General features: G+C 31.7%; 3 protein-coding genes and 1 pseudogene across 4 annotated transcripts; 1 reads left to right on the top strand and 3 right to left on the bottom strand.

The window, feature by feature from the left end:
- Positions 1-735: 735 nt before the first annotated feature.
- Positions 736-3,892, bottom strand: LOC118058554 (rRNA 2'-O-methyltransferase fibrillarin 1). 2 transcript variants are annotated; one of them, XM_035071266.2, is made up of 8 exons: positions 3,545-3,891; positions 3,300-3,356; positions 3,049-3,251; positions 2,816-2,911; positions 2,629-2,706; positions 2,336-2,512; positions 1,223-1,291; positions 736-1,103 (listed from the first exon to the last, which is right to left on the bottom strand). In XM_035071266.2, exons 1-8 carry the CDS (start codon positions 3,564-3,566, stop codon positions 927-929), a joined length of 879 nt encoding a protein of 292 aa, XP_034927157.1. In that variant the 5' UTR covers positions 3,567-3,891; the 3' UTR covers positions 736-926. The 2 variants fall into 2 exon arrangements, with proteins under 2 accessions (XP_034927157.1, XP_034927156.1); XM_035071265.2 differs by having other exon boundaries at positions 3,049-3,356; positions 3,545-3,892.
- A 4,029-nt stretch (positions 3,893-7,921) lies between these two features.
- On the bottom strand, positions 7,922-9,683 carry LOC118058534 (probable galacturonosyltransferase-like 9). Its single transcript, XM_035071237.2, has one exon. It carries the CDS (start codon positions 9,379-9,381, stop codon positions 8,287-8,289), a length of 1,095 nt encoding a protein of 364 aa, XP_034927128.1. The 5' UTR covers positions 9,382-9,683; the 3' UTR covers positions 7,922-8,286.
- An 8,281-nt stretch (positions 9,684-17,964) lies between these two features.
- Positions 17,965-23,849, bottom strand: LOC118058531 (pyruvate dehydrogenase E1 component subunit alpha-1, mitochondrial). The gene is made up of 8 exons (XM_035071228.2): positions 23,053-23,849; positions 22,895-22,974; positions 21,755-21,832; positions 20,917-21,012; positions 20,743-20,814; positions 20,431-20,484; positions 20,201-20,266; positions 17,965-18,283 (listed from the first exon to the last, which is right to left on the bottom strand). The coding sequence occupies exons 1-8, from the start codon at positions 23,741-23,743 to the stop codon at positions 18,239-18,241; spliced, it is 1,182 nt and encodes a 393-aa protein (XP_034927119.1). The 5' UTR covers positions 23,744-23,849; the 3' UTR covers positions 17,965-18,238.
- Positions 23,850-25,238: 1,389 nt separating this feature from the next.
- Positions 25,239-27,654, top strand: LOC118058565 (DExH-box ATP-dependent RNA helicase DExH15 chloroplastic-like; annotated as a pseudogene).
- The last annotated feature ends 110 nt before the right edge of the window (positions 27,655-27,764 follow it).

Below are 27,764 nucleotides of genomic sequence, written 5' to 3'. Positions count from 1 at the left end.
ATATCAAAAATAATTTTTAAAAATAAAAAAAATTATTATTTTAATGTATTTCTTGAATAAAAAATACTTTAAAAAACATTAGAACTATACTTTTAAATAAATGCTTAAAATAATGGGTTTATAATTGAGGTTATTTTTTAAAATATTATTATTTAAAAGTAAATTAAAATAATATTATTTTATTTTTAAAAATTTATTTTTAATATTAACATAATAAAATAAATTAAAAAACATTAAAAAATAAATTAAAACAAAAAAATAAATTTTACCAAAAATATTTTTAAAACACGTCAACAATTATATTTCCTTGGAATTATTATGAGCGTTTGTTTCCGGAAAATACCGTGCTACAAAGTGGTTTTTAAATGCTTAGCAATTCACAGATAGAAATTTTGGTCATCATAAAATATTTTATACTATATATATATAAAACAGAAAAGAAAATCCTAGGAAAATCACTCTGAGAAGCGCAAATCATTTTACAGAGTTATCAATAATATACACAATCTTTAACTGAAATCATCATTTCGTTATTATTACCATTTCTTCACTATTGTTGTTGTCTTTGCTAACATCATTCCAACATAACCACATCTCCATCTTTATTACCATATAGTAAGATAAGAATTTTAACCCGATGACATGTTATTAAAAAACATTTAAAATTTATTTCTATCAAGTATTACAAAATAATTTCAGAAAATATAAAAAAAAAATGATAACGAAAATAATAGGTGGAAACGTGATGAAAGTAAAGAATGATATAAAAGCATTTAAAAGGAGTCAATGACTCCAATCACAAGTCTTGATAAAAATGAGTCCGACAAACTCTTCAAATGAAGGGGCAAAGCCCAGAGAGATAATTCTAAATTTTAAGGTAAATGGCTGAGGGAGTGGGGATCCAAGCGTTGAACCTCCAACAGTCGTTAGGCAGAAGTTTTTTGTTTCTTTGGCACTCTGTAACTACCAACGACGCAGGCATGGTCTCTCTCAAATCGATCTAATGTCACCATCTCTGCAGGCTTCAGCAGATCAGCCCTCAACCTGTCAACTTCACTATCGTATACTTTGCCAGCAGGCATGGTGGAGTTGATGCAATTTGCCTTCAACAAAAAAAAACAAAAAGAAGAAGAAGAAGAAGAAGAAATCTATTAGCTGCTTCAGATGGCTAAGTAATGGAAGGAAGCGCAGAGCAGAGGAACAATTAAATGCTAGATTAAACCTTTATTGAGAGCACAAAATGACCTCCTGTTTTGAGGAAATAAGCTGCATTCAAAGCTAATATTCTTGCCTGCAAAGGAAAAAAATATCAAAATAATAGAGCAATGCTGAAAGGGAAACCGGAGGGAACCAAAATGTCAAGAAGCACAAAAAAGTGTATCCTGTTGTCTTCTTCAGCACCCTTTATTATAACCTAACTGCGCATGAATGTGCCCAAACTGTATCAACGATATGCATGTCTTAGCATTGAAACCCATGCTATCCTTCAAGTCACTGGCAAAATGAAATTGTGAAGACAACAATATACATGAAAGATTCACATGAGAATGAAAAGAGCCGAATGTTGAAACTATGTTAAGTGAATAAAAACATGAGTGTAAAGTTAAAATCTTTTGAAAAAATATCTCAGTGATCGCACCAGAAAAGGGCCAATTGTGCCTTCTGGTGAACCAACAAAACGAGAAATTGCATCAGAAGCTAGTGTTGCATAATTTGCATGCTTAGCTGATCGTCATATGCATGATTTAAATTTAAGAGGATCCGGGAAGCAGGTTCTGTATCCTCTCTATAAAAAATTGGAGAAACTCTAGTGAATTTGACGAGAGAAGCAGGAGGTTCTGCACTCTCTCTATAACACAGAACCAAAAGAACCCAAGATCAGAAATGTGCACCATTTAACAAAAAAGAAAGTGAAAAGGAAAAGGAACGAAGAAGAAGAAGAGTTCAAATTTTCAAAATAAGTGAACATTTTTTTTATGAAAGAAGATTTTGCTAAGCATTGCATCAGAAACTCGGTGTTGATTTTGCATCAAGTGGGTACCGAGTGCATCGTCATATGCATAATTTGAAAAGCAGGAGAATTTGTCAACAATAAAACTTGACAGGACAGCACTCAATATCAAGGGTTTCTAACCACATTCCAAAGAGTTGAAAAGTCCCAACAACTTGAGACGAATTGAAGAGGGAAGGGAACCAAATTTGAGAAACTTCATATTAGCTCAAAAAACTAGATCTCGACGTGTAATATAATGCTCAAATCTGCTATCCTTATACTGGGATCTGTTCTTGCATGATCTTGAACTATGAAGGCTGTAAATGCACAAGAAGAACAAACCTGATCGGGCTGAGCAACATCTGAAAATATGACATCTACCATGCCAACTAACATTCGATACTTTGATGGATGTCTAGCATCCTCAATGATGGGCATGACATTTGTTCGCTTTTTAGCCATGTTGACCAAGTCCCTCCCACTTCTTTGAGAAAATTCCACTGCATACACTACTCCCGTCTATCACAGATGACGGGAAAGGATAGGATCATTCCAGCTAATAGAACATTAAAAGGAAACAGTCTATATACTACCCAGGGAAGGGGGGAGGGCGCATGTATATTCAACCAACTTACAGGTCCAACAATGTCGGATACATGAGAGACGGAGGTTCCTGAAGCAGCTCCCAAGTAGAGAACTCGAGCACCGGGTGCCTTGAAAATGGTAGTATGATGAACAAATAAGCAGTGGTAAGACAGAAACCAAATTTCCATCTATTTAATGAAAGAATTAATTACAGAGAGCCAGGAAACAATCACTTACAATCCATATATTGTCAATACCCTCCTGAATTGCAGCCCCCAGCTTGGATCGGAAAGGATTCCAAACCCTGTACTCTACTTTGGTCCCATCTTCATTCTGAAAGAAGCCCACGAGAAAATACATAAATACAGAGGCCATTCAAGAACACACAAATATTGTTAAATTGTGAAAAAAAATCAATTTATATTAGATGGCTGGGACTTTAGGAGGAAAAAAAGAAAAGAAAAGAAAACCTGAACAGAGATGCGCTTCTCATTGTATACAGTGTCACCAGGGACCATGCTTTTAGTAAGCAGAGCATCATCTTTAGACTTCGCAATAAAGACTCCTTCATGTCTATGCGGAATTATCACTGCCTTATTTCCACCTCTCATCCCTCCACGATGATTGGCCCCACCTCGGCCACCGCCACGACCTCGACCACGGACACCTAAACCTCTTCCCGCATTGTTTTGTGCTCTAAAAGCTCCACCACCACGACCACCTCTCCCCGCATTGTTTTGAGCTCTAAAAGCTCCACGACCATGACCAGCACCACGTCCTAATATTTCAATAACAAACGCAAAAGGAAAAAAGAAATGAAATTGTCGAGTTATGTTTTGATTATTTTAAAATTGTGGCAATGAACTAATTTATGCGTTGGTTAAAGCAAGAAAAACATTAAAAAATAGAGGAACAAACAGTTACATGATTTTATAATCATGATTAAATAAGGAGTTCGTTTTATACCTCTTGCCATTGGAGGTCTCATTATTTACTGCTGAAGAACCGGGGACTGTAAGAGAGAAAAGTAATAGAGTAGTTTTGTGCGAAATCAGGAGGGTTAGAGGCTATTATATAGGGGTTGTGAAATTTAGGGTTACAATTTTTAGGGTTTACTATAGTAAATTCAAAATAAAACTTTCCTAAATAAATGACTCTGCGTGAGAGAATACTAAACAGAATTTATTTCCTAAATAAATGACTGATGAGGAATCCGGGACTATGAGAGCGAAAAGTAGAAGGATATATAATTGTGGGCAATCCGGAGGGTTAGAGGCGGTTTAGGGAGGGGTAGTAAAAGTTAGGGTTAGGGTTCTTAAGGTTTATTGTGGTAATTCCAAATAAAAACATTTCCTAAATAATGAGAGAACACTAAATGGCAGTAATCATGCTAATTACTGATTAATTATTTATTTAAAATGACTTTCAAAAAACACGGTAAAACAATTCTATCTTACAAAAAAATCTAAGTTCTTAAGGTTTCATTAAAAAAAAAATTTTTTAAGAAATATATATATTTTTTGTTTTATCAGTTTCCTTTTTTAAGTTTTTTAATAAAATAAAAATAAAAATATATCCATTTGTTAAGAAAGAAGAAGTTCGGCTAATAAAAAAATAAAAAATACATTAAAATTACAAATATATTTTTATAAAAAATCAAACCATGATTTATAATAGTCACTGTAATATTTTATATTTTGTGATAATTTAATTGTAGAATATTAATTTTATTTAATTTAAATTTAAATATTATCATAAAAAACTATATTATTAACTCAAAAAAATCTTTATATTATATTTATATAAAAATTGGATTTATGAAACTAACTGGGTATGAAAATATATATAAAAAAATAGTTTTAATTTCTTAAATCACTAAACAAAATGCTTATATTAGAAAAAATAGATTATTCATGTCTTTTATTCATTTGAAAGGGAATGAGAAAATTGTAAATGAAAAATATGGATAAAATTTTAAAAAAACAATTCCAAAATTAATAAAAAAATCAAAACTTTAGGCTCTAAATTTCAAGAAATTAAAAAAACACTCTATTTTTAAACGGTGTCTTACAATTTAACCTGTTGAGTGCGAACAGGCGATCTAGCGTGTACCCACGGCATACCTCCTCCCGAGCGAGCCAGGGTCCCATTGCAATCCTCTGCTTTACCATCTAGCGTAAGCTCGATTCTAAGAGGGCATATAAAAAGATGTAAAAATCATGACCCGGTATTTTGTAAGTGGTAAAAGGGAAAAATAAAATAACAATGAAGATATTATGTAAGGAATTTATAATAAAAAATATATTTTATTCCTCATTTAATATTCATGATTATACATATATTTTTTTATAAATCTTGCAAATTAAGTCAATGTATGATTCACAAAGTAATAGATAAGATCATTACCAAAACTATAACCTTGTTTGAAAAATTATGATAATATTGAATGATATTTAAAATATCATTTTAATTATTTTATTTGTTTTGGAAGACGTTATGCATGCAAAGTGTTCTTGTTCTAGCTTTGGTAGAGGATTCACAGTTCTAAACTGTTTGTTTCAGATATTACAAATTGTCATGATTAAAGATTATTTAGCTAGGAGTTTTGATTCTTTGACTATTTTTTTTATTTGTTACATAAAAATTAATTAGGTTTTAAGATTAATATACAAAAGCAACCTTTTTTACTTCAAGGTGTGTTTGGAGTGCTTCTCATCTACTTTTGGGTTTTTTCTAAAAAATACTTTTAACTTGAAAAAAATATAAAATTTATGTTTTTAAATTTTTAATATGTTAATATAAAAAATAAAAAAATCTAAGAATAAAATATTTTAATATGTTTTCAGAAAAATAAAAAATTTTAAAAGGAACACCTGCACAGCAACATCACTTAATTTACCAGGGCTAAACACCATGGGCCTAACTATGGCCCATGTTGACCTCGAGCCGAAAGGCCTCGTGCCACTCCACTCTCATCCACAGGCCTCAGAAGTGCCACCTGCGTCAAGGGCTCCCTCCCTCCAGGCTTTGCAAATACAAGTAATTATACATGCCTTTCAATTTTTTTAAAAAAAAAAAAATAACAGTAATAATATTTATTTACGTGGAACTTATTTCTTGTGTTGAAAGTCATTGCATTGCATGGGCAACGGATATTATTCGAGTGAAGATATTATTATTTAAAGTGGCGTAATAGTTTACAGTACCATAGCTGTTGGGTTCGTTAACATAATAAATTTAATTAGACTCGCCGACTCTTCCCTCTGTATTTAAACATGTAATAAAAAAGAGCCGTTGTTATGTGTCTTTTTAGCTTGTATTAAACATGTAATAAATTTAATTAGCTTGCGTATGGAAATAGTAGAGATAATAATAGAAGTTTAGGCCATAATGAATTTGATTATGACAGGAACACCAGAACGGAACTGTCGGGGCGGATTTTGCTGGGGAAAAAGTTGACCCTTTCAAGCACAATTTGAACAAAGCAATGATCATTTATGGGACATGTAATTTTCAAACTAGAAAGTTTTAAAATTATATTAGACAAATTCTTGTCGAAAACCTTCTCAACCCTTTTAAATTATTAGTTAAATTTTAAAATATAATTTATATTATTTTTTAATATATTTTTTTTAAATAAAAATCTTTTAAACTTAAAACTTGCATAGATCCATATTACCTTATACTTAATTTTTATTAAATAAATAAAAATTGCAAGATTCAAACTTATAGTCAGGCTTTGATATCATGTTAAAGAATCATTTCAACCTAATAATTTAAATTATTAGATAAGATTTTAAAATATAATTTATATTATTTTCTAACAATTTTTACTTTTCAAAAACACTTGAAAAAAGAAAAAAAACTAATAGATTATGCTGTTGAAAACAATAAACCTCTTAGGTTTGTGTAAGAACAAGTCTGGAAGTGAAAGGTCAAGCGGGTTGTTTATAATTGAACGAGTCAAAAGCCTCCTTCCAACTCTGGAAAGATCCAAGGCATGAAAACTCCTACTTTTAAGCCCTGTTTATTTAGTGAAAAGTATATTTTTTTTTAAAAATTAATTTTATAAAAATAAATTATTTTTTAATGTTTGGTGATATAACAAAAAAAATAAATTAAAAAATATTTTTTGATATTTAGTTATATTAGAGAAAATAAGTTAAAAAATAGCTTATTAATGTTTTATTTTTTTTCAAGTTTATTAAAATAATGAGAAACAAATTTTACAGGATTAAGAAATTGAATGAAAATGAAATTGAAAAAAATATATAATTTTATAAATTATCTCAAATAAAATAAATAATAATTAAAATAATAAAAATCAAAAATAAAATAAAAAATAAATTAATTAATTAAAATAATAATAATTAACATTTCATAAATTATTTTAAATAAAATAAGTAAAAAATCAAAAGAATGAGAATCAAATTTGATTGGTAAAAAATTTTAATTAAAAAATAATAAGAGAAAAGCAAATAATAATTATAAAAATAAAAACCAAAATTATTATAAAAATTAAATTATAAGGGAATAAAATTGAAAAATAAATATTTAAAATAAAATATATATAGCAATTAAAAGTTTGAGGATCAAATTTAATATAATCAAGAAATAATATAATATTTATAATTTTTTCATAAATTTTTTTTCAAAAAAAAAATTAATTGAAAATAATTTTTTGTTCATTAATTTTTTTAATAACAAATAAATAAAAAAATAATTTTTTAACGGAAACAAACACAGCTTTATACTTCCTAGCCGCTATGGTGGACACGGAATCAAATGAGTTCCTCTTCCACCGCCACCGCGCCAAGAACAGTATCACGGCATTTTAATGAGAGAACGCGTGCCTGTGAGCTGGACAACTTAAATTCATTGCTTCTTCCGACTTTTGAATCCATAGCTAATTAATTTTATTGATTCACAGTCCAGTTTATTTAATTAAATTCAATCTAAATCTCGATTTTTAAAAACAAAAAGTTATATATTATTATTTTAGACAAATAATAATAAACTTAAATCAAGTAGAGTAAATACTAGCTTTGACCAGATCTAACAGCTAACTGTGATGGAGTATTATAATTATTTGCCTAAAGTTCAATCAAATTTTTTGGAGTTTGGTTGTTTTTTATAGTATTTTTTATTTAAAAATATATAAAAATAATATTTTTTATATTTTTTAAAATTATTTTTAATATAAATATATTAAAATGATTTTAAAAACATAAATTAATTTAAAAAATATTAATTAAAAAAAAAAAAAACAGTTTCATCCGCGTTAAAACTAGCGATTTCTAACAAAATGAAGCACCAAAAACGCGGAAAAACAAATATGGAAACTTGAAAAAAAAAATGAACTGTATGTTATTCCTCTCTCAATGGCTAAATTACATACAAAAAATGAAATCCAGCAAAAATGTTCTAAGCACTGGAACCTGAGAAACATTGAATTGAAATCCTAGATGGAAAGAACATCACAGATTAACATAAAAGAATTGAACCCCCAATCCATCTCGATCCCAATTCCAACCCTTTAATCTGTACACAAAAAGTATATCAAAGAATAGAATTTCTTCAAAATTTGTGGAAGTGAGTAAACCCCCCAGAAAAATTAAAAAAATTGAAAAAAAACGAACCCGCCCCTGTTTCCGTTGACCCATCACAAGTAGATGGAGCCTGTAAAAAATCATGAAGAATGGTGATGATCATTGCGAGAATAGTCTGATGTACAAATCATAAGGCTCCCATAGATGATCAACCTTGCATGGTCTTTTAGAATCAAGTCTCACCCAGGGCTTCCCTTTCCCACTCCAATGCAACAAACTGACTGGACCGGGATGCAATGGCCTGCAAGTCCCTCTCACGTTGTCCCCGCCAAGCCCATGTTGGTTCCACCGATGATCCATTGCCTCCACATCCCCGGCAAACACTAGCAAAAACGATGGCAGTGAACCTAACTCGTATATCCTTGATTTTCTTTGCACCTCCATCCACTTCTCTATCCTCTCCCTGTAATTCCCTTCTCTCCACCTCACCAAGTCCATCACCATCACCCCAGTATTGAAGTAACACGGCTTCCTCCTCGCCGACGTGAACGTCCCTGACATCGCCGGGTCGGACCAGAACACGTCCGTGAAATACTTGGTGAGATTCGTGTGGCAATACTCGGGTGCCCCTATCACCCGAGCCCCACTAAGCTTTGTGGTCCACAACTTGTGTATGTCGTCGACAACTACGACATCAGAGTCCAGATAAATGACCCGATCCACGCAGAGATCCAGCATGTCACCCAGATAGTTTCTTGCGTAGTTTAATGGGTTTTCTAGCGCTTGCCGAATGGAAGAAGAGATTAGATTGATTACGGTGTCTTCTCTGAATATATAGACCTTGAAATTCAGCGATGGAAAAGTGGATCGCACCAGTTGGGAAAGGACCCGCGGGCTTGCTGGGTCGAACTCTGCCGCAATGAAGTGAAAGAAGATGCTTTCTGGGCAGGAAGCGTGTTTGAGGACCGAGTGAACGGCAGCGATTGAGCCTCGTAGATACTCAGAATCAAGAGTCATGGCTATGTGAACTAAAGAAGGGTCGCAGGAGGAGACTAACCGGCCAGTGGTTGTTAAAACAGGACAGTCTCTCCCGTTACGATACTCCGGCGCTTCAGCGAATCGATACCCGTTGAGCACTTCGACTGCACCGCTATTCCCCTCCCTCGACGGTATTGAACGAATCCCGGAGCAAAGTAAAGGGAAAAGAACAACGGTGAAGAATAAAACGCCGGCGTGTAACCGGAAATGAACCATCTGGGCTAGGCTTTTTTTTAAGAGAACAGGCAAGGAGGGGGTGTGTTTTCTTGAATAAAAATCAAAGAATGGTCAAAATGTGAAGGGTGAAATTGATATGTATATATATGCTGGCGTTTTCCAAGAAAACGCGGTTTTCCTTTACTTTTTTCTTCACTCGGTCCCAGAGAGAGACATAGAAATTTAGGAGCAACCGTGTATGTGCTGCTTCTTGCTCTCCGCGTATGGATTATGGAAATGGAAAAGGAAAGTTTTGCAGGTTTCTATATATACTCCGTTTAGGAGGAGGAGGAGAGGAAGTAGAGGAGAAACTGCTCATTAAACAACAAAGCAAGGGAGGTGTCGGTGATCCTCTCTGTGATTTCATTTTCTTTCCATTTTTTTATTGGGCAAACCTAATATCAGTCCTCAACTATGTGTAGTTTCTTGAACGAGTCCCCAAACTATCAATTTTATCAATCGGGTCTCTTATCTGTACACATTTCCTCAATGGAATACTCATGCGAAAATATTAGTCAAGGTTAAGAAGAGAAATTTCAAGTTATTCCTCCCTTTTTTTTTATTAATATGGATGTTTGCGCAAATTTGTACGTACCTTGACTAATCCCACGGGTCCTGAAATTAACGATCATGTAAGATTCCAATAACTATCATATTAGCAATCATAGGGTTCGAAATTGAAATCACAGAAAAACAGGTTCCTTAATTTTAAGTTATTACCACTAGATCACCTATTAGATGGTTTAATCCTCTTTTTTTTAGATTCAAATGTGATATGCAATTTCAAATTAGTTTATTGATCAAGTTTTAAACATTTTTTAAATGATTTTTACATTTTTTTGGCTAGCCAACCTTGTTTTTTAAGCATTAAATGTAAAAATACTTAATATATCAAATTAAGATTTGATCATAGCAACTCCATTCTCTTGTTAAATATATTTTAAGATAAGTTAAAGCAAATTAAGCTCTAATCACGGTAACTTCATACTTCCCATGCACAAGTGTACCATGCATTAAAATATAAGAGAAAATGAAAACCTATAGTCAAGGGACTCGATTAAGAAGCTATACATAGTTGGGAGACTAGCATGAAGTTTGCTTCCTTTTACTTTTATTTAAAAGGAGGGGTTGTGGTACAGGCACGCGCGATTGATAAGCTTGGAGATTGGGTTTGAACTATACGCGTATTAGTTCGTGTATTTATTTAAATTTACCATCATAATGTAATTACGCGGGTTTATTAAAGCTTTTTACCCTTTTGGAAAACATTAAAATTATTCTTGTCTCCTCTTTCCATCTTTTGGTGGGTACGTGTGTTTTTTTTTATAATTATTTTTCTAATTATATTTATTTTTTTCAATTAAGAAATCATCTTAATCATAAAATTGCCGGATCAATACATCTAAAATATAATTTGAATTGAATTTTATTTCAAATCATGTTTTTTTTTTTCAAAATAATATAATTTTATTTTTTAATTAAAAAATATAATTAAAATAAAAAAAATTGAGTTACCTCCAACAACCTACAACATAAATTTTAAACGAAGTCTTGGCTATGGAAATTAATTATATTACTTACTTCTTGTCACTAGCTGTATTTTATTGAATTGTTAAATAAATTGAGGATGACATGAAGGACGTAATTAACTGTGAGGACAAAAATAGGACATATAAAGTTGATTTTTTCTTCTCTTTCTAGACATATGACATTGACAGTTCGAGAACGTTCTCTAGTAAAGTTGGGAAAATGATACGTTGTCGTTTGTAGCAGCAATGACGCCCGAGTCTTGACATTATATTAATAATATTTGGAGTTTGATTGTGATTGTTTTTAAAATATTAAAAAAATTAAAAAATTTTTAATTAATATATTTTTATTTTTTAAAAATTATTTTTGAGATAGCATATCAAAATAATTTAAAAAAATTAAAAATATATTAATTAATTTTTTTTTTAATTTTTTTTCAAAAAATGTTTTTGTAACGTAATATCAAACACCCTTCATGGTGGCGTCTGCTGTTTGTGATGTGACGTGTTGCCCTTTGAGTGGTGGTTTTTATCCATGAAATGTTCTTGAGGTGCTAGTTGACCTTGAAGAGGTCAATCTCCCTTGGCCTAATTTCAGGATTTATTAGGAGAGGTTCATGCCCGCCTTCGTTTCAATTCAATCCTTTTTTACGCTGAATTGAAATACAAGGAGAGGATGAACAAGTTCAATTAATTTAATTAAATATATGTTTAATAGCCTGTTGATCTTTGTACCACCAACGTTATGTACTACTCTATGCAAGTAAAGGCTCCGTGTTCTATAATTAATGAAAAAAACACCTTCAAAAATATATTTATTAGATTTAACTTGGTTCAAGATTCTTATCGAGAGTTAAATAAATTAATCAAAATAATCAAAGTTATAACTTGAAAAAACTCAAAACAATACTGTTTTGATAAAAAAAAAAAATTATTAATCTAGCCGGGGATAAGCTCTATATTAATAAATCACTGAATTTACCTACTTATCTGATTTTAGCTGAGTTTTATGATTATATTAACAATTTTTTTTTTATCAATTAAAAAAAAAATATAAAACTAATGATGAATAAAGAATGATAAAAATAACTTCAAATAAGTTTTTTTTCTCCTAGTTATATTTTTTTTATTTTTCTAAAGTGAGTTTTGTTAAATAATTAATAGAATTTCATTTGTTACTCTATAAATACCATAAAATTACTCAAAAATAAAAATAAATCTTGTATTTTTCTCAAAAGGATATTCGAGTTAGAAAATATTTTTTCTTTACATGCCGTTTGGGTTCTTGAAATTAAATTCAATTTCAATTATTGAATTAATTTTTATGTTTGTAATTATTACATTAATTTGAATTTCAAATTAAATCATAAAAAATACACAAAAACAAAATATAGCTTAGACAACTCTAGAGCAGAGCTGTGTAAGAACCTGTGTAGCTAGTATTTTTAGGTCTAATAATGCTATGGCATAATTGCAGGAAAGTATGCTTAGTTGGAAGACGTGGACCAGCCCGGGCAGCGAGAAATCGGTGGTGGTTCTCAGCATGTAGCCATCTCCGCCGGTGTCCATCTCTGCAGCACGTGCATCATCCACCTCCCCATGGACAAAACTTCAAGCCCACGCCGCCCGATGGCTACTCCACATGCTTTAGCAGGTTTTCAGAAAAAAAAAAAAAAAAAACATATTAGAATTTCATTTATTCCACATCTCAAAGTTTATAAATCTGAATGCCAAATATCTTTTCTTTTTTAATTTTCCAGCACAATGGACAAGTTGTCCCCATCAATACTTGTCGTTATAGTTCTGTTCGTTGGTTTTGCATTGTGATTCAATTTTATTTTTAAAATTTTTTAATTGTTTTTAATTTTGAATTTTTATTTTTTTTTATTTTCAGATAGTTTTAATTTGATGTGCTGGTATCAAAAATAAATTTTAAATAATTATAATAATATTATTATTTTAATATATTTCTAAATAAAAATCATTTTAAAAATTAATATTTACCTAGCTCTCAAACAAACTCATAATTTTTTGTTTCTAATGCTTTTGGTATCCTGAAAGATAATGTTATTTATTGTTTTTATTACCACATGTATTATAATTTATTGTGGAATAATTTATAAGTGTTATTTTCATGTTAATAAAATAAAATGATTTTTAATAAGTAGTCGAGATTGTTGATTCAATGCAAATATATGGATATTTTAAATAATATAATTGAATTTAATTTTATAATTTAATATTTTATTCAAGATATAAAAATTATAATCTGCCACCACTCCACTCTTTTTTAATGTTTTTATTCTGTAATTACTGGGAATAAAATCATGATGATGTTATTTCCACCCTGCGATGTTGCCACGAGGAATTTACACTTGAAACTCTATAATATCAATTGTAAAAAGTGATCTTAAACCTGGTGCAATAAATAAAAAATCAATATTGAAGTTTAAATTCATACATAAAAATTATATTACAAAATATTATAAATACAGTTTTTTTTCTATTGAGACATAAATAATTTTTAGGTTCCTAAATTTAATTGTAAAGATAACTTGATCTTTATTTATATTTTTTTTAGCTGTAAAAATACTATGATGTCTTTGAAAAAAAAAATTATAGCATATTAATATATAAGTTCAAATTTTATAATTGCTAATATAATAATTACTGAAAATTCATATAATTATTAATTTTAAAGCTTATAAAATTAATAAAAATATACACAAACTAATTAAGATACATTAATAAAATATTCATGGATACACACAAAGCAAATTGTTCATGCATTTAATACCTTTACTCATAAAATGATGATTTTATGGATTTTATAAATCTAGTGTAACGTGTCTCACAAGTTTCTTAACTAATTTAAAATACAATACAAATATTATCTTTTCATTGAATATTAAATATTAAATATTCTTACAGGGCTCTTTTATGTGTTACTGACAGGTAATATTGGGCTTTAAGGTGTTTAAATTTGATATATTCGGTCTTTAAAAGATGGTAAGTTAATCTAAATATCGATTGCTTAAAATGAACGTTAGCCATGGCATCAAAAAGTATGAGGTGAATATACAACACAACCCTTAATTAACCTAGAGAAAACAGCTAGCTGAGAAGGCGAAAAAAGTAATTTCAAATTTGAAAAATCACGTTGAACCTTAGGAAAGAAAAATGTTGGAAATGAAAAGCCAGGTCATAAATTGTATGGAAATGAAAAAAAGGTGGGTGGCACATGATATATGATATCATCGTTGGAGTTTTTTTTTATTTATTAAAATCTCTGTTATTAGTGGTATTGTGATCTGGATTTTAGTATGTATTTTTTAATTTTTTATTATAATTTATGCTGGGTCATTTAATTTATTTGAACATTTGCTATCCTCATCAACAACCTCCTTAATAATAACATTGTGTTATTTTATTTAAAAAAATAATTTTGTTTTATAAATACAGTTGCGAAACTTGGCCTTGTAAGTCAACCACGATGTAGTTGACTTGAAAAAACTCGATTATACTCTATTAATTATTTTTTATGTTTTATTAAAATAATATCATTTTAATTTATAAAAATATAATATTAATTCGACAACCTGGTAACCAAGAGCGTGTTTGGCAGTATGGTAGCGGTTGCTTTTCAAATAGCTTTTCGTGCCGAAATATATGTCAAGGATATTTTTTTATTTTTAAAAAATTATTTTTGACATCAGCACATCAAAACGATCCAAAAAATACAAACCACATTTAATTTTAACCAAAAAAAAATCAAAATTTAATAAAACACAGGTCAAACGTGTCAAGTAAAATTTATAACTCGAGTTTCAAAACTCTGTTCATAGGGACAGTGGGACAGGTAATATTCATTACCTCCGGTGATGAAAAGCCAGCTGTATCTCTTAAAGCGGCCAGCAGTCTGTACGCTGTATTGTTGCCAAATTGCAGACTTTTACCTTGACGGCTGCGATCAAGGTTGGCAACGGGCCCACATCCTCTTGGATACCTACCCACGTGATCACGTGCATCCCAGCCCCGATAATTCCTCATGCCATTTGTGGGAAGAGAGGACACTTGTCTCTTTCGTCTTTCGTGTATTATAGTAAATCTACTGGTTTGAGTATAAGAAGAATACAATAGTAGTTAAGGATAGCTTAGTCCCTCTAATTTATCAACTCACAAGGTATTTTCTATATTATAAAAATAATTAAATCATTCTCAATTTAGTAGTTTTTTTCAAGATCATTTTATTTTATCACCATATTCTCCCATCTCATTTTTTTTTCTCTATTTATTCAAGAGAAATAAAATAAAATGAAAATTAACATGAAATCAACAAAAGGATTGAAATTTTAAAAGTATTGATTAAATATATAGTTTATAAAACTAGAAGTTTTACTTATTCATTCCATTCAACTACATTGACTAATTATAATTAACTCAATGTCGAGATCTTAAGAAATTTAATCAACTTGAAGATAAAGTTTATATATTGAATAATTAGTTAATTTTTTTATTTACAGATAATTTCATCAATTATTTCTAGCAAAAGTGGCTGATGGAAAGTATTTAATTTTGTAAAAAAATCATATTTAATAAATTTACAGATTCCTTGGTGATTAGATAAATATTTTTTGAGAGAGAAAAAATCATTATATTTTATAAAAGAACTATAAGAATATATATACAGTCTAAAATGGAGAAAATCCAACCTCGTCTCTAGGATTTTTTTTATTTTTTTTATAGCCCATGAATCTTATTTATTTTTTAAGAGAATGGACTAAATGTTAAAAAAAAATATCTAACTCGTCAAAAAATAAAATATTTTTAATTAATCAAAAGAAAAATATCTCTAACTCATGGTCCTACAATGAAATTTAAGATTTCTAAAGTAAAAAAAAGCTTAGACTCAATATTTAATTAAATATAAAAATAATGAGTTTGATAACTTATCAAATTTATACATATCTAAATTTAATAAGGTTGAGTTCAAGAATAAGAATCACGAATATCTAAGTTTAGTGTTGGGCTTAGCCAGAAAAATATTAGATTATCATTCTATTTTTTTTAAAAAAATCTAGATAAAAAAAACAAAAACATAATAATGTATCACTCACCAGCGCTGAGGCTAGGATGCATATTTTATGACATTAATTTGATAAACAGGTGACGTAAAGCGGAGCTTCGAAGAGCATCATTATTTGGACTTATTAGTTATATATAATTATATATATAAAAAAACCCTCGTAATCAGAATTAGGTAGGATGGAGATTCCAAACACCAACCAACTTGCCATAAATAAACACTGAAAATCTGAATTCTTTTTATTTCTTCAAGACCTCATTCGGCTAAGCAAATTAACTTCCCACAAATAGAAGTAATGTCTTTTATAGTTCCAATAAAACTGACCTCTTTAGGCGTCTATTTTCTTAATCTCAATAAAATCTATGCTAAAATTTTTTAGCCTGCTTAGCACATGACATTAGAGATTAGATGAGCTAATCTAAATTTAATAGTATAATTAGATCAATTAAAATGATATTATTTATTTTTAAAAAATAAAATAAAATGACATCATTATACAAACTTTTTTGCAATCAAACTAGATTTTTAATAGGTTAAATTATATCTAATTTTTTTAATACTCAAACTAAAACATGTTATTAATTTTTTTTTATTAACGTGGATGTCCGGGCTAACTTGCGCGCACCTTAACTAATTTTACAGGTTCTAAAATTAACAATTATATAAATTTTCAGTGGTCATTATATTAACAACTACAAGATTTGAACATGAAATCATAAAAAAAAACCCACTTAATCCCAACTCTTATTACTGGCCAAATAAAGTAACAAAATTGTGGATTTTTTTTACTACAGGCGTGTAGGCCTTTGCAGATTAAACTTAAGTGAATATATTAGTAATTAAAACTAGAGCCGTGATAGAATGACGTGTCACAATAGCATCATCTTGTTACATCCTTCATTTTATTTGTAATATTACAATCTTATTTTTGTCTTTATCTTGTAGTCATTTATAATGTTACAATTCTTAATTTTTTGTCTTATTTATAATATTCTTATTTTTGTCTTTATCTTGTAGTCATTTATAATCATCTTGTAATATTACAATCTTAAATTCTTAAAACAATTCTTAATTTTTTTTTATCAAACACAAACAAATCCTAGATATTCATTGTTTATATAAAAAAGTAAAAAACTAAATTTTTGTTCAATAAAAACTCTTAATTGTTTGGCATGTAAGATATTGTTTTCTAAGATTTTTATTCTTTTTCATCAAAGGTTAAAAACTCTTAAATGTTTTGAATTTGTTCGATAAAAACTCTTAATTGTTTAGCATGCAAGACATTGTTTTTATCATATAAATGTTTTGATTTTGGTTTGAGGATTGAGATTTTCTACATTCAATAATAATAAAAAATAAAACCATTGCATAAATTAAGTAAAATTTTAAATTTAGTGAGCATTTGAAAACGCTATTATATCCTTTTTAAAAAAATAATTTTTTTTGTATGTTTTAGATTATTTTGATACGTTAAATTAAAAAAAATTTTTTAAAAATAAAAAAAAAAATATATTTCAATACGAAAAACAATCGCAATTATACTCCCAAACAGATCATAGTAAATTGATTTTTTAAAAATACTTTTCATTTGAAAATACATCAAAATAATTTCTTTTCAGATTTCTTTTTTATATTAGCATATCATAAAAAAAACACACTAAAAGATACATTAATATGATATTTCTTCATGCCTAACACACTTTTAAAATGCACCCAAACAAAACACAAGTACAAACACAATACTAAACAACCTCTATTATTATTGTCTATTGAGAAATAACTCTAATTTTATTGTCACATGCAATATTTAGAAGCATGTTTTAATCTTTTTATAAAACAATCCTTTAATTCACATGGCTAGTTATTGATCAATATTTGGGTGTCACCTTCTTCTAGGATTTAAATTCTAGGATCATTACTTGTGTTATGGAGCAAAATACTTGTCAATGATGGGGTTTTCAAGTGAAATAGACACGGAGAAGTGGAGAGATCTTATTCTTGTCAATTTGACAAACAGAAATAAATCAAAATTACGCATTCTCGGAAGTTGTTATTGCATTCTCTAGCATACTAGCAACTCATTTAATAAAAATCATAGGGGTATCAAACCGTAGCCCCACAACTTGTGAAGAACCAGTTTTCTATACAAAAGTGTGGAAATCAAAATTACGCAGGAATAAATGCATGCTCGTCTTCACCTTATTCTATCGTTCTCGTTTGGTGGCTGGTAGGGAGATTTAGCTTAGGGAAGCACAGCTCTAACTTCTTTCCTATCAGCTCCATATGCCTGCAATTCAAAACATGAAACCATCACTGCCAGCAGAAAGATATATCAGTGGTAAAACCTGATATAGTGGTGTGTTGTGTGGGGGCAAAAGAGAAGAGAAAATTTCATGTTGGTCATGTGCGAAAGACCTTGGAGCCCTTGCATTTTGGGGGAAGTTAGAGGTACCCCAGGAAACAAGTGGAAAACTCACATTGGAAGGAGGAAATTGTCTTGATCATAGTCAACAACCGTCCATTGTATTAAAAAATATACATATAAAATCCACATGTGCTCACCAAAAAAAAAAAAAAAAAAAAAACAGAGATGATGCAGCCTAATTTAAGTGCATTCTTTTTTTTACCATCCCTATTTTACTCCTTGATACTTTACTCCAGTTTTTATATATTTTCACTTTACAATATTAAATCAAAGTTCTCCCTCTGTGTGTGTGTGATGATGACAAGGAATATTGTTAAAATATCAAAATGAGTGATTTTAACATCCTTATTTAATTAGTAACTTTGTTATTTCTTAAAATTAGTTAATTTTATCCCTTTTTAATTTTTTATGAAGTACTTATTACTTTTCTATTTCTAAATTTTAATTTAAATATAACTAACATTAAGATGTGCCCCAACTCCTAAGTTTACCAAGCAAATACACTTAAATCTATCTCTTAACAAGTCTTCATATCGAATACAATACATGCAACAAGTCCAGGTTCAAAATTTGATCCAATCAAGTACCACACAAAAATAAGAACTCCTATCAGAAACACACCAGCCCAATCCACCATCTCAATCTTGATCAAGGCTTCAAATTTGTTCAGGATAAGAATCATCGCAAAATCAACACAGATCTATATCTACCAGCAACTGGGTTAGTTGCTATCCGAACCTCCAACATCCAATAACCTTCCTTCTTCTATTAACCAGTTAATTCCACTTCCAATCCAGGAAAAAAAAAAAAAAAAGGACTAGAGACAAACAAGAAGAAATATCAGCATATTTTTTGTTTTCTGCAATTTGAGCAAAATAATAAAAGAGTTTGAAGATAGATTAGTTGGATATGGAAAAAAGAGGAGAACAGGCTTGCAGAGGTTTCAAATCTGAGAGAGCGACCTGTCTATTATTATTTGTTATGAGAGATTATTTCATCTATAATTTTGTCTGGGTGTGCTTGGCTTCAAATATGAGATTGATTATCGACTTTTTCTTAACCCCTTTTCTCTTGAAATCATAGATTTTCAAATATTTTCTTTGAATTTATGTTTTAGTTCTTCCTTTGTTTTTTTCCCTTTCTTTCTGGAGATTGGTTTCACATTTCAGATAGTGACGGAAGGCATTGAAAGAGGAGACAAGTTTGGAGATGGAAATTTGATCTAACCTAGGTTGCAATAAACTAAATTCTGAGCTATTCCTTATTTAGCTGATGACAAACAAATGGAATACCACCTTTTGGTTGCATTTAAAACATAAGGATGCAAATGTTCAGTTTTGTTAGATGAGGGATGGATGTGTGGGTTTAGGCAAACTTCAGAAATCTTTTCATAATCACCCTTGCAAATTCGAAGGCCATTTATATCCTAAGTGTTTGAAGCACATGCAACTGCCAGACACGTTATATTAAAGTGTGTTGAAGAAACTAACATAGCTCAAACACTTCGGATCAAACCTTAATTGTTTTGGATATCCTACTAAAGATTATCAAACTTGTATGTTCTCTCAAACAATCATATTTTCCTTCTCCAATGCTTTAATTTAAAGGAAATATTGATTGTCTCCTATAAATTCTTGAATGCAAGAAACTGTAAGAAAAAAAATAAAAAACAGACAGGTTTTTGATGTTCAGAACTATCCTAGAAGAGAAAACATGTCGAGGAACAAACAACAATTGATTGACAGATGGACGATCTAAAAGAAAGGAAACCTTTATTACCTCAACTCCCAGACCTTTGACGTATACATTGGTGAAAAGTTCTGAGGGATCTGGCATGGGACTTTCCTGTAAGAACAATTGAAAAGGAAAAAAAAGAAGAGAGGCATCAAGACCATGAAAAATTTGAGAAAACCAAAAAGCCAGTGAATTATTAGTGAGATAAGGAAAAAGTTCCTTCCAACAAACAAGGTCGCAGAGCATTGAAAATTGAAACATAACATGGTTCTTACCTTGGCTTGAGCAATGGCTTCGTCTACTTGTTTTCTCACTTCTTTTTCAATATCCTGAAATGTATAGGAAAGCAATGCAAATTCATTTTAAATTCAATCAGGATGACTTGGCTATGAGCTTCATTGTATCATGAGAATCTTCCTCAAGACATACGCGCACGTGCTCGCACACGCGCACTCACACATGCACGCACAGAGAAAGAGAGAGGGATAAGGGCAAAATTCCATTACTACAATGTAACAGTAATTGAAAGCAAAATACAGAATTGTCCAGTATTCACATAAGAATGCAATCCAAGTTCACAAAATTACCTTTAGCTCTTTCTCAGTAGCTAGATCATGAGTCAATATCAATTTTCTTATTCGTTCAATTGGATCACGTTCCTGAGGATCATATCACAAAGACAGAACTATACATGAAACATCTGAAGTGATGAACAAACTTTAGCCTTGGAAACAGAAATGCTGAATAGAGTATTCAATAACCTGTCTCACGCCACTAATCTCATCACGGGTACGATAGGTGCTCCCAGGATCAGACATAGAATGACCATGATACCTATAGGTATCCATTTCAAGTATCTGACATGAGCATCAAAAAATAAAATAAATAAACAAATCAATTTTGATAGTGAGAAGCAATAATTAGAACACTTCATCAACCACTTCCATTGCCAGCTGAAAAGATGACAACAAAATATTAAAATAATTGCATGAAAACTGACACAAACGATATTTTAGTGAATTCTGATGATTTTCATTTCACATGTCCTAGCATGTAACCTCGCACCCCACATAAGTTCAGCTATGAGCAAATGTCAAAACATGGCCTAATCTCTCTCTAAGGATTGTGACAAAAACATTTTCTTGTCAAGACATTTTACATATCCTTAAGTCCTCTCACTATTCTTTTAATCTTAAACTACCAAAGCATAGCTTGTCCAAAGAAATGCAAAAAGGATAGTGTAACCTAGCCTAAGAAAATAGAATGAGAAAACTTGAATAAGCTTTCTTCTTAGATAAGTAAGCTCTAATACAGCATAAATTATATTGAAATATAACAGGAATCCCTTTGGAACAAGCTATATAATATCATTACTCAAAGCATCATGATAATGTATAATTACATAAGATAGTTGTCTTAAGAGCCAAGATCTAAATCAGAACTCAGAAGTGATAGGAAAGAACAAAGCGATATAACTGAAAGCAAAATAGCACGGCTTCATAAAGAGTTAATAAAAGAATAAAAAATGAAGATTAAATTCTCATAGGCAAGGGACCTTAAAAACAAAATGCACAATAGCTGGACAAGATTAAAACTCACAATAGGTCCACTCTTTAAGGCATGCTCCTTTGCAAATTTGCATGCTTGTTTCACAGCAAAAGCATCCATGCCATCTACCTGTTAACAAAAAACTGTTAAGGATGAAAAAAACTCGTAAACCTAACATATTGTGGTAGATAAATCCCCATTACCAGTCTAGCCCATACCAATGGCAGTCAAGCTGAAAGCATCAATCAAGTAAAAGAGAAGATAATTTTCAATTTACATAATCACATGCTCTCGAAAAACATTGCAAATTATTAAACAAGAAAAGTATATCCAAAACCATCTCCAAGCAACTGACCAGAAAATGCTTCAAAAAGTCCTAGAGTGGGAATTTGAGACCAATGACATAACATACAATATTATGCAAGGAGACAAAAAGTTCTTAGAAATAAGGCTATATGAAGCTGCCCACAACACAGTTTCATTGGCAAAATAAGGGGAACTATTTGATCAGGATTGACTCCCCTAACAAACTAAACATTGACATAATGCAGAAAGAATGGAAACTACCACATGCTTGCACAAACATACAAAAAGAAAAACATTGGAAAATATATCAAAAAAGGAAAAAAAAAATCATTTGGAGTCTATCATGACATAGTTGCATGCTTATTTTGTTATAATTTCATTGCAGCAACGATTTTGCAATAATATTCTTTCATTGCTTTCTTTATAAACAACCGCAAAACACGCCTAGCAAAACATTTTGCAAGATCTTATGCGTCTTAATATAGTCTTCAAACAGAATAGCTCCATGACTGGAAAATGAAACTTCCCAATCAACTCAATGCCGCATGAGGCTAATTTCTAAATTATCAATTCAAACAACAAAACTAAAAGTGAATCCAGTTAGTGATTCCTTAATACTTACTAGCATGCTGACTTAAATATTTAGACAAATATAATAGCGATTACTCCAAAGTTTGCCCGTATATTATTCAGCCAGAGAGAGAAAAAAGGAACAGCATACGTTTAAATAACAGAACAAAATAGTAAGATTTTGAACAGCAGAGTTCCAAAACAAACAACACAAATAACATTTCGATTACTATTTGATAAAAAGAATATAATTATAATCATTAAAATCCGAAATGCCAACAAAGCATAAAAGCCAAATTCAAGATTGAATATTACCTTCAAGCCAGGAACATAGTCTCCACGCTTGTAGTATGCTGGACTCTTGGCGGCTCTCCACTCAGCTGTCCCCATTCCATCTGCACAAAAAACACTTGTCATCCAGTTGACAAATAGAAGCAAATGGAAAATAGTAAATAATGATTAAAGTATCTCACAATGATTATTCTCGCAGACCAAAATGATAGGAAGATCCCAAAGAGCGGAGATATTAAGGGCCTCGAACAACTGTCCTTGATTAGCAGCACCATCTCCATACAAAGCAAAAGCGACGGCGTCGTCCTTGTTATACTTGTGGGCAAATGCCAATCCACAGCCTAAGGGCACTTGAGCTCCCACTATACCATGCCCTCCATAAAACCCGCTATCCTTCTTATAGAAATGCATGGACCCACCTTTCCCATTCGAACAACCGCCCTGTCGTCCCATCAGCTCCGAAAACACCTCCAGGAGGGTCCCGCCTCTCCCGAGAAACGTGCAGTGGTCGCGGTAGGCAGTTATGATGCTGTCCTTTTTGGTAATTGCAGCCTCCATTCCAACGGCCACGGCTTCTTGACCATCGTAGAGGTGGCAAAATCCACGGATGAGTTTGGCCTTGTAGAGAGAGTCAGCGGCTATCTCCATACGGCGCATCGTGGCCATGACGCGGAAGAAGGAGAGGAGCTCCTGGGGATTGGTCTCGACGGTGCGTGATGGAGGATCGCATCTGTGAGTGGCGAAGGGAACGGAGGTCTCAATTGTGATGGGATCGGTGGAGGTGGAGATCTGACGGCGGAGAGAAAAGGCGGTGGCTAGAGGTTTGACTAGATTGGATCTGGATGAAAACGATTTTAGGTGAGATAAGGCCATCTCGACCAACGACGGTGTCCAGAGGGGTTTGGTGAGGGACGAGCTGATTGACACGCAGAATAATAGCCTTGGAATTGATTTTGTTCGGGAGGGGAAGCACTGTTATTAAACACGTGCCGGTTCCTGCTCCAAGGTTGACTTGGGATGCAGCCATCCCTAGGGGTTATTATCAAGATGAAAAGAATGTTTGTTTTTTTCTTAAATCACTTTTTAAAAAATTTGATTTTTAAAAAAATTAATTTTTTTAATATTTATATATATTTTTTAATATGTTAATATCAAGAATTAATTTTTAAAAAATAAAAAACATTATTTTAATATATTTCTAATTTAATATATCTCCAAACAAAAATCATTTTAAAAAGTAATAGTTATTATAATGTCAAACAAAATTTTAATTTAAAATTGATTTGGTTTTAATTTAATTAATTTATAATTTAATTTAATTTAATTATTTTTTAAAAAAAATATTGATTGAAGTGAATCTTTAGATTAGCCAACCACCAATTTTCATATATTTATAAAGGTATTTATATTTTTCCATGACACATATAATAATTAAAAACACATGAAATGTAATAGTTAAAAAACATGTAACAAATATGTAAATGCATACCTGTTATTATAATTTTTAAAACTTAAATTGAGACTCGTAAAGATAAGTTGTCATGTATCAAGTAAATTAATTTGGGTTAATTTAATTAATTAATTTATAAATAAATAAATAAAATACATTAATTATTTTTTATTAGGTTTCATCTGAATTTTTTAAAACTAATTATATAGTTTTTAACCTGTCATACCAAGTCAATTTTACCTCTAGTTTTTTTGGTTGAAACTATTGAATCCTAAGAAAATAATCTAGATAAATCTACGAATAGAGATAAATGAGATATATAAAGTAAGACAATAATTGATTTTATTTTATCTAAAGCAATTCTAAAACTCAATTATGTCGAGTTTTAAAATATTAACCATGGCCATCGCCATCGCCGTCGCCATCAACACCCTGTTTTCGACACTACCATTCCACCGTAATCACTTGCAATCAATATAATCATTATTGCCAGCATTACCACCCTCTCTTACCACCATCATTGAGACGATCCACCATCCTCCCCTTCGTTAATATTTACCACTACTTTGTTACCGACACAATCATTGTTTATCACACCACCACCGTTGTCGTTGCCGCCACAACGTCTTCTTTTTTTCTTGGTAGAAACCGCAACGTCTACTTAACCATCACTATGATTGCCAAGGCCACTTCATCACTAATCATTTGTCTTTCAAATTTCTATACAAAATGGATAATAAAAAAGTGCAAATAAAACAAATTCCACTCACGCATCATAATAAACTCATAAACAATTTAAATAACCTTGAGGTGCGTTAAATCTAAAGATGGCAGATGTATTTCTTTAAGGAATTCTTTGTATCCTCTTTTTACTAGAATGATACTAATTCTGGTCTGGTTTTATTTTGGAACAGGAAGATGTCACTCACTTTTTCTTCAACTTTCTCTTCGGGAGGAAAACCGTACAAGGACGATGGGTCTAGAAGAAAGAATTCAAGAAAACATGGAAGCAAGATGGTCTTTAATAGTATTGTTAGCATGTCAGAAGAACCTCTTTCAAAGAGTGATACAAGCAAAATACGCCGTACACAGGCAGTCACTAATTCGTCCACCGTTTCTCTGATGATGCGACACTGTTATTTTCTTTCTCTTTCTTTCCTTTTCTTTTGAATATACTAGTTTTGTTATAGTTGACTTGTTATCTGTCATCTAGAATGGGAAAGTAGTTTAGTCATCATACATAAATTATGATTTCCAGGCCCCTCAAGTTGTTGATACACTACCACAGCTTAAGGTAAGCGATATGTTGCCGGCAGTTTGGTTTATTTTTAACCAGAGAGGATGTGATGCGGCTGTCAAGTATCTTGAAGGTTGCAGGCTCTTAGATGAGTGTGAGACGAGTGAGGTTGACAAGGTTCGGTGCTCAGTATCCCGATGCTTTCAGGGAGACTGCTGTCAAAGGACTTCTAAGAGGGGTAGCTGCACATCATGCAGGATGTCACAGCCGTCATCTCGTCTCTCAGCAAGAGGAGTGGTAGTGGACGCATTTCATTAAAGCCCAAATGAGCTTCCTCAAATGGCCGGGCGAGCTGGCCATAGAGGCATTGAATAAAGGGTACTGGTTCAGATTTCCAATGAAGGTGTGAAGGGTACTGCAAGCTTCTATTTGCTGGACTAGAACCTCTTGTATCACAGTTTACTGCTTCCTATGGTATGGTGCTGAATCTTCTTGCTGGTTAAAGAGTTACACGTATATCAAATGAATCAAACGAAATGAAGGTTCTCCAGCCAGGGAGAGCTTTGGAAGAATCAAGGAAACTAGTTGGGCGAAGTTTTGGAACATATATTAGCAACAATGTGATGCTTGCTTCAAAAGAGGAGCTGGCTAAAATACAGAGAGATTGAAACGCTGACCTCAGAAATCAGTGATGATGCTATAGATAGAAAGAGCAGGAAAATCCTATCTGATGTAGCATACAAGGAGATAAAGAACAATTGAAGGAAGATAAACGCCGGCGGACAGAACTAAGTTGGACGATGGAAACAGAGAGATAAAAAATGATCTGAAGCTTCTGCTTAAAGAGTTGGAAAATGATCATTTACCCTTTTTGTGCTTGCAATACAAAGACTCTGAGGGAGTGGAACATTCATTGCCTGCTGTTTATCTGGGGAATGCTGATTCAATTGATGGTTCAAAACTTAAGAACATGGTTTCTGCCATTGATTCATCAGCACAAAGACTGCTGCATTGAGTTTAACGTAAGTGAAGTTGAAAATCATAAAGATGTCCAGCCGTCATTTTATGTAGCTTTTGGTTCAGATAACTCTTGGCATCTGTTTACAGAAAAATAAATAAAAAATGTTAATAGGACAGGCCTTCCTAATGTTACCCTGGCTGCTGGGGTTGATTTGCCACGTGAATTTATGCAGATGCTTCTTGATAGGGAGGAGAAGCGGTGGGAAAAGCTTTTTGATTATGAACTTGGTGGTTTATGGTGCGTGGAAGGATCTCTAGAGACATGGTCGTGGATGAAATGTTACATATGTCAGAAGCTTACCATGAACGCAGTTGAAAGTTACAAGGAACAAAGAAACCAAGGTGCTCGTTCGAAGAAAACGATAGGTCGTAGTGAAAAGGCTTTAAAGAATATATAAGGATCATAGTCTGGAAGAATTTTACAGAGTATAAGATTAAACGCCTCAAGATAAGATCAAACTGTTTGAACGAACGGAATACAGGGAATTGAACCATCTGGTTGGAAGGAATTCTAGAAGATCAGTAACGCTGTACATAAAACCTGCACAACTGCTGTCTGTGGAAGTGTAGTTTCTGAAGGGATCAAAGTTCGTGCTTGCGAAAATAACAGCTAAATATATGAACCTTCTTCCGATGTAATCAGTGTTATCAAGGTCTTAAATGAGCACAGAAGTAACCTTTCACAGCTCCAGGAAAAGCATGGGGTAGAGATACCCTTTTGTTTGGGCAGCCAATTCTCAGGTACGGTTGAAGCGTGGGCTGCAGGGCTCAACTTGGAGGGAAATGATGACGGTGATTTGGCTCGCCATCTACGACGAACAATTGACCTATTGGCTCAGATTCCTAAATTGCTTGATGTTGACCCAATGTTGCAAAACACTGCTAAGACAGCATCCAACATCATGGACTGTCCACCAATTAGTGAACTGCCTCGATAAGGTTTATTTCTGCGAGAGATTCATATATTTCATATGCTGTTTCTTGAAGGTGAACGCTTACCTAGTCCCCGTTAACACACGAATGATGTAGCCTAGTCCCCGTTACCCAATACAAGTATTAAGTGGAAATCTTTTCCACAATGTTTTGATAGTTTCTGGATTTATGGTATTGACGGAAGGTGCATGCAAATTATTTCCCAGTCAGCTTTAGAGTATGTTTGTTTTAAAAGTTGTGGTTGAGGTTGGGTA

The sequence above is a fragment of the Populus alba genome, chromosome 8, assembly GCF_005239225.2.
Source record: "Populus alba chromosome 8, ASM523922v2, whole genome shotgun sequence".
Classification (NCBI taxonomy): domain Eukaryota; kingdom Viridiplantae; phylum Streptophyta; class Magnoliopsida; order Malpighiales; family Salicaceae; genus Populus; species Populus alba.
This window is presented reverse-complemented; position numbering and strand designations above follow the sequence as displayed.

Coding starts and splice junctions, on each gene's coding strand:
- LOC118058534 (XM_035071237.2), bottom strand. CDS start 9,381: ATGGTTCATTTCCGGTTACACGCCGGCGTTTTATTCTTCACCGTTGTT.
- LOC118058531 (XM_035071228.2), bottom strand. CDS start 23,743: ATGGCCTTATCTCACCTAAAATCGTTTTCATCCAGATCCAATCTAGTC. Junction 22,975..23,052: donor GGTCTGCGAGAATAATCATT/GTGAGATACTTT, acceptor TTTTTTGTGCAG/ATGGAATGGGGACAGCTGAG. Junction 21,833..22,894: donor ACTATGTTCCTGGCTTGAAG/GTAATATTCAAT, acceptor TTTTGTTAACAG/GTAGATGGCATGGATGCTTT.
- LOC118058554 (XM_035071265.2), bottom strand. CDS start 3,566: ATGAGACCTCCAATGGCAAGAG. Junction 2,707..2,815: donor GTATTGACAATATATGGATT/GTAAGTGATTGT, acceptor ACCATTTTCAAG/GCACCCGGTGCTCGAGTTCT. Junction 2,513..2,628: donor TATCCGACATTGTTGGACCT/GTAAGTTGGTTG, acceptor CATCTGTGATAG/ACGGGAGTAGTGTATGCAGT.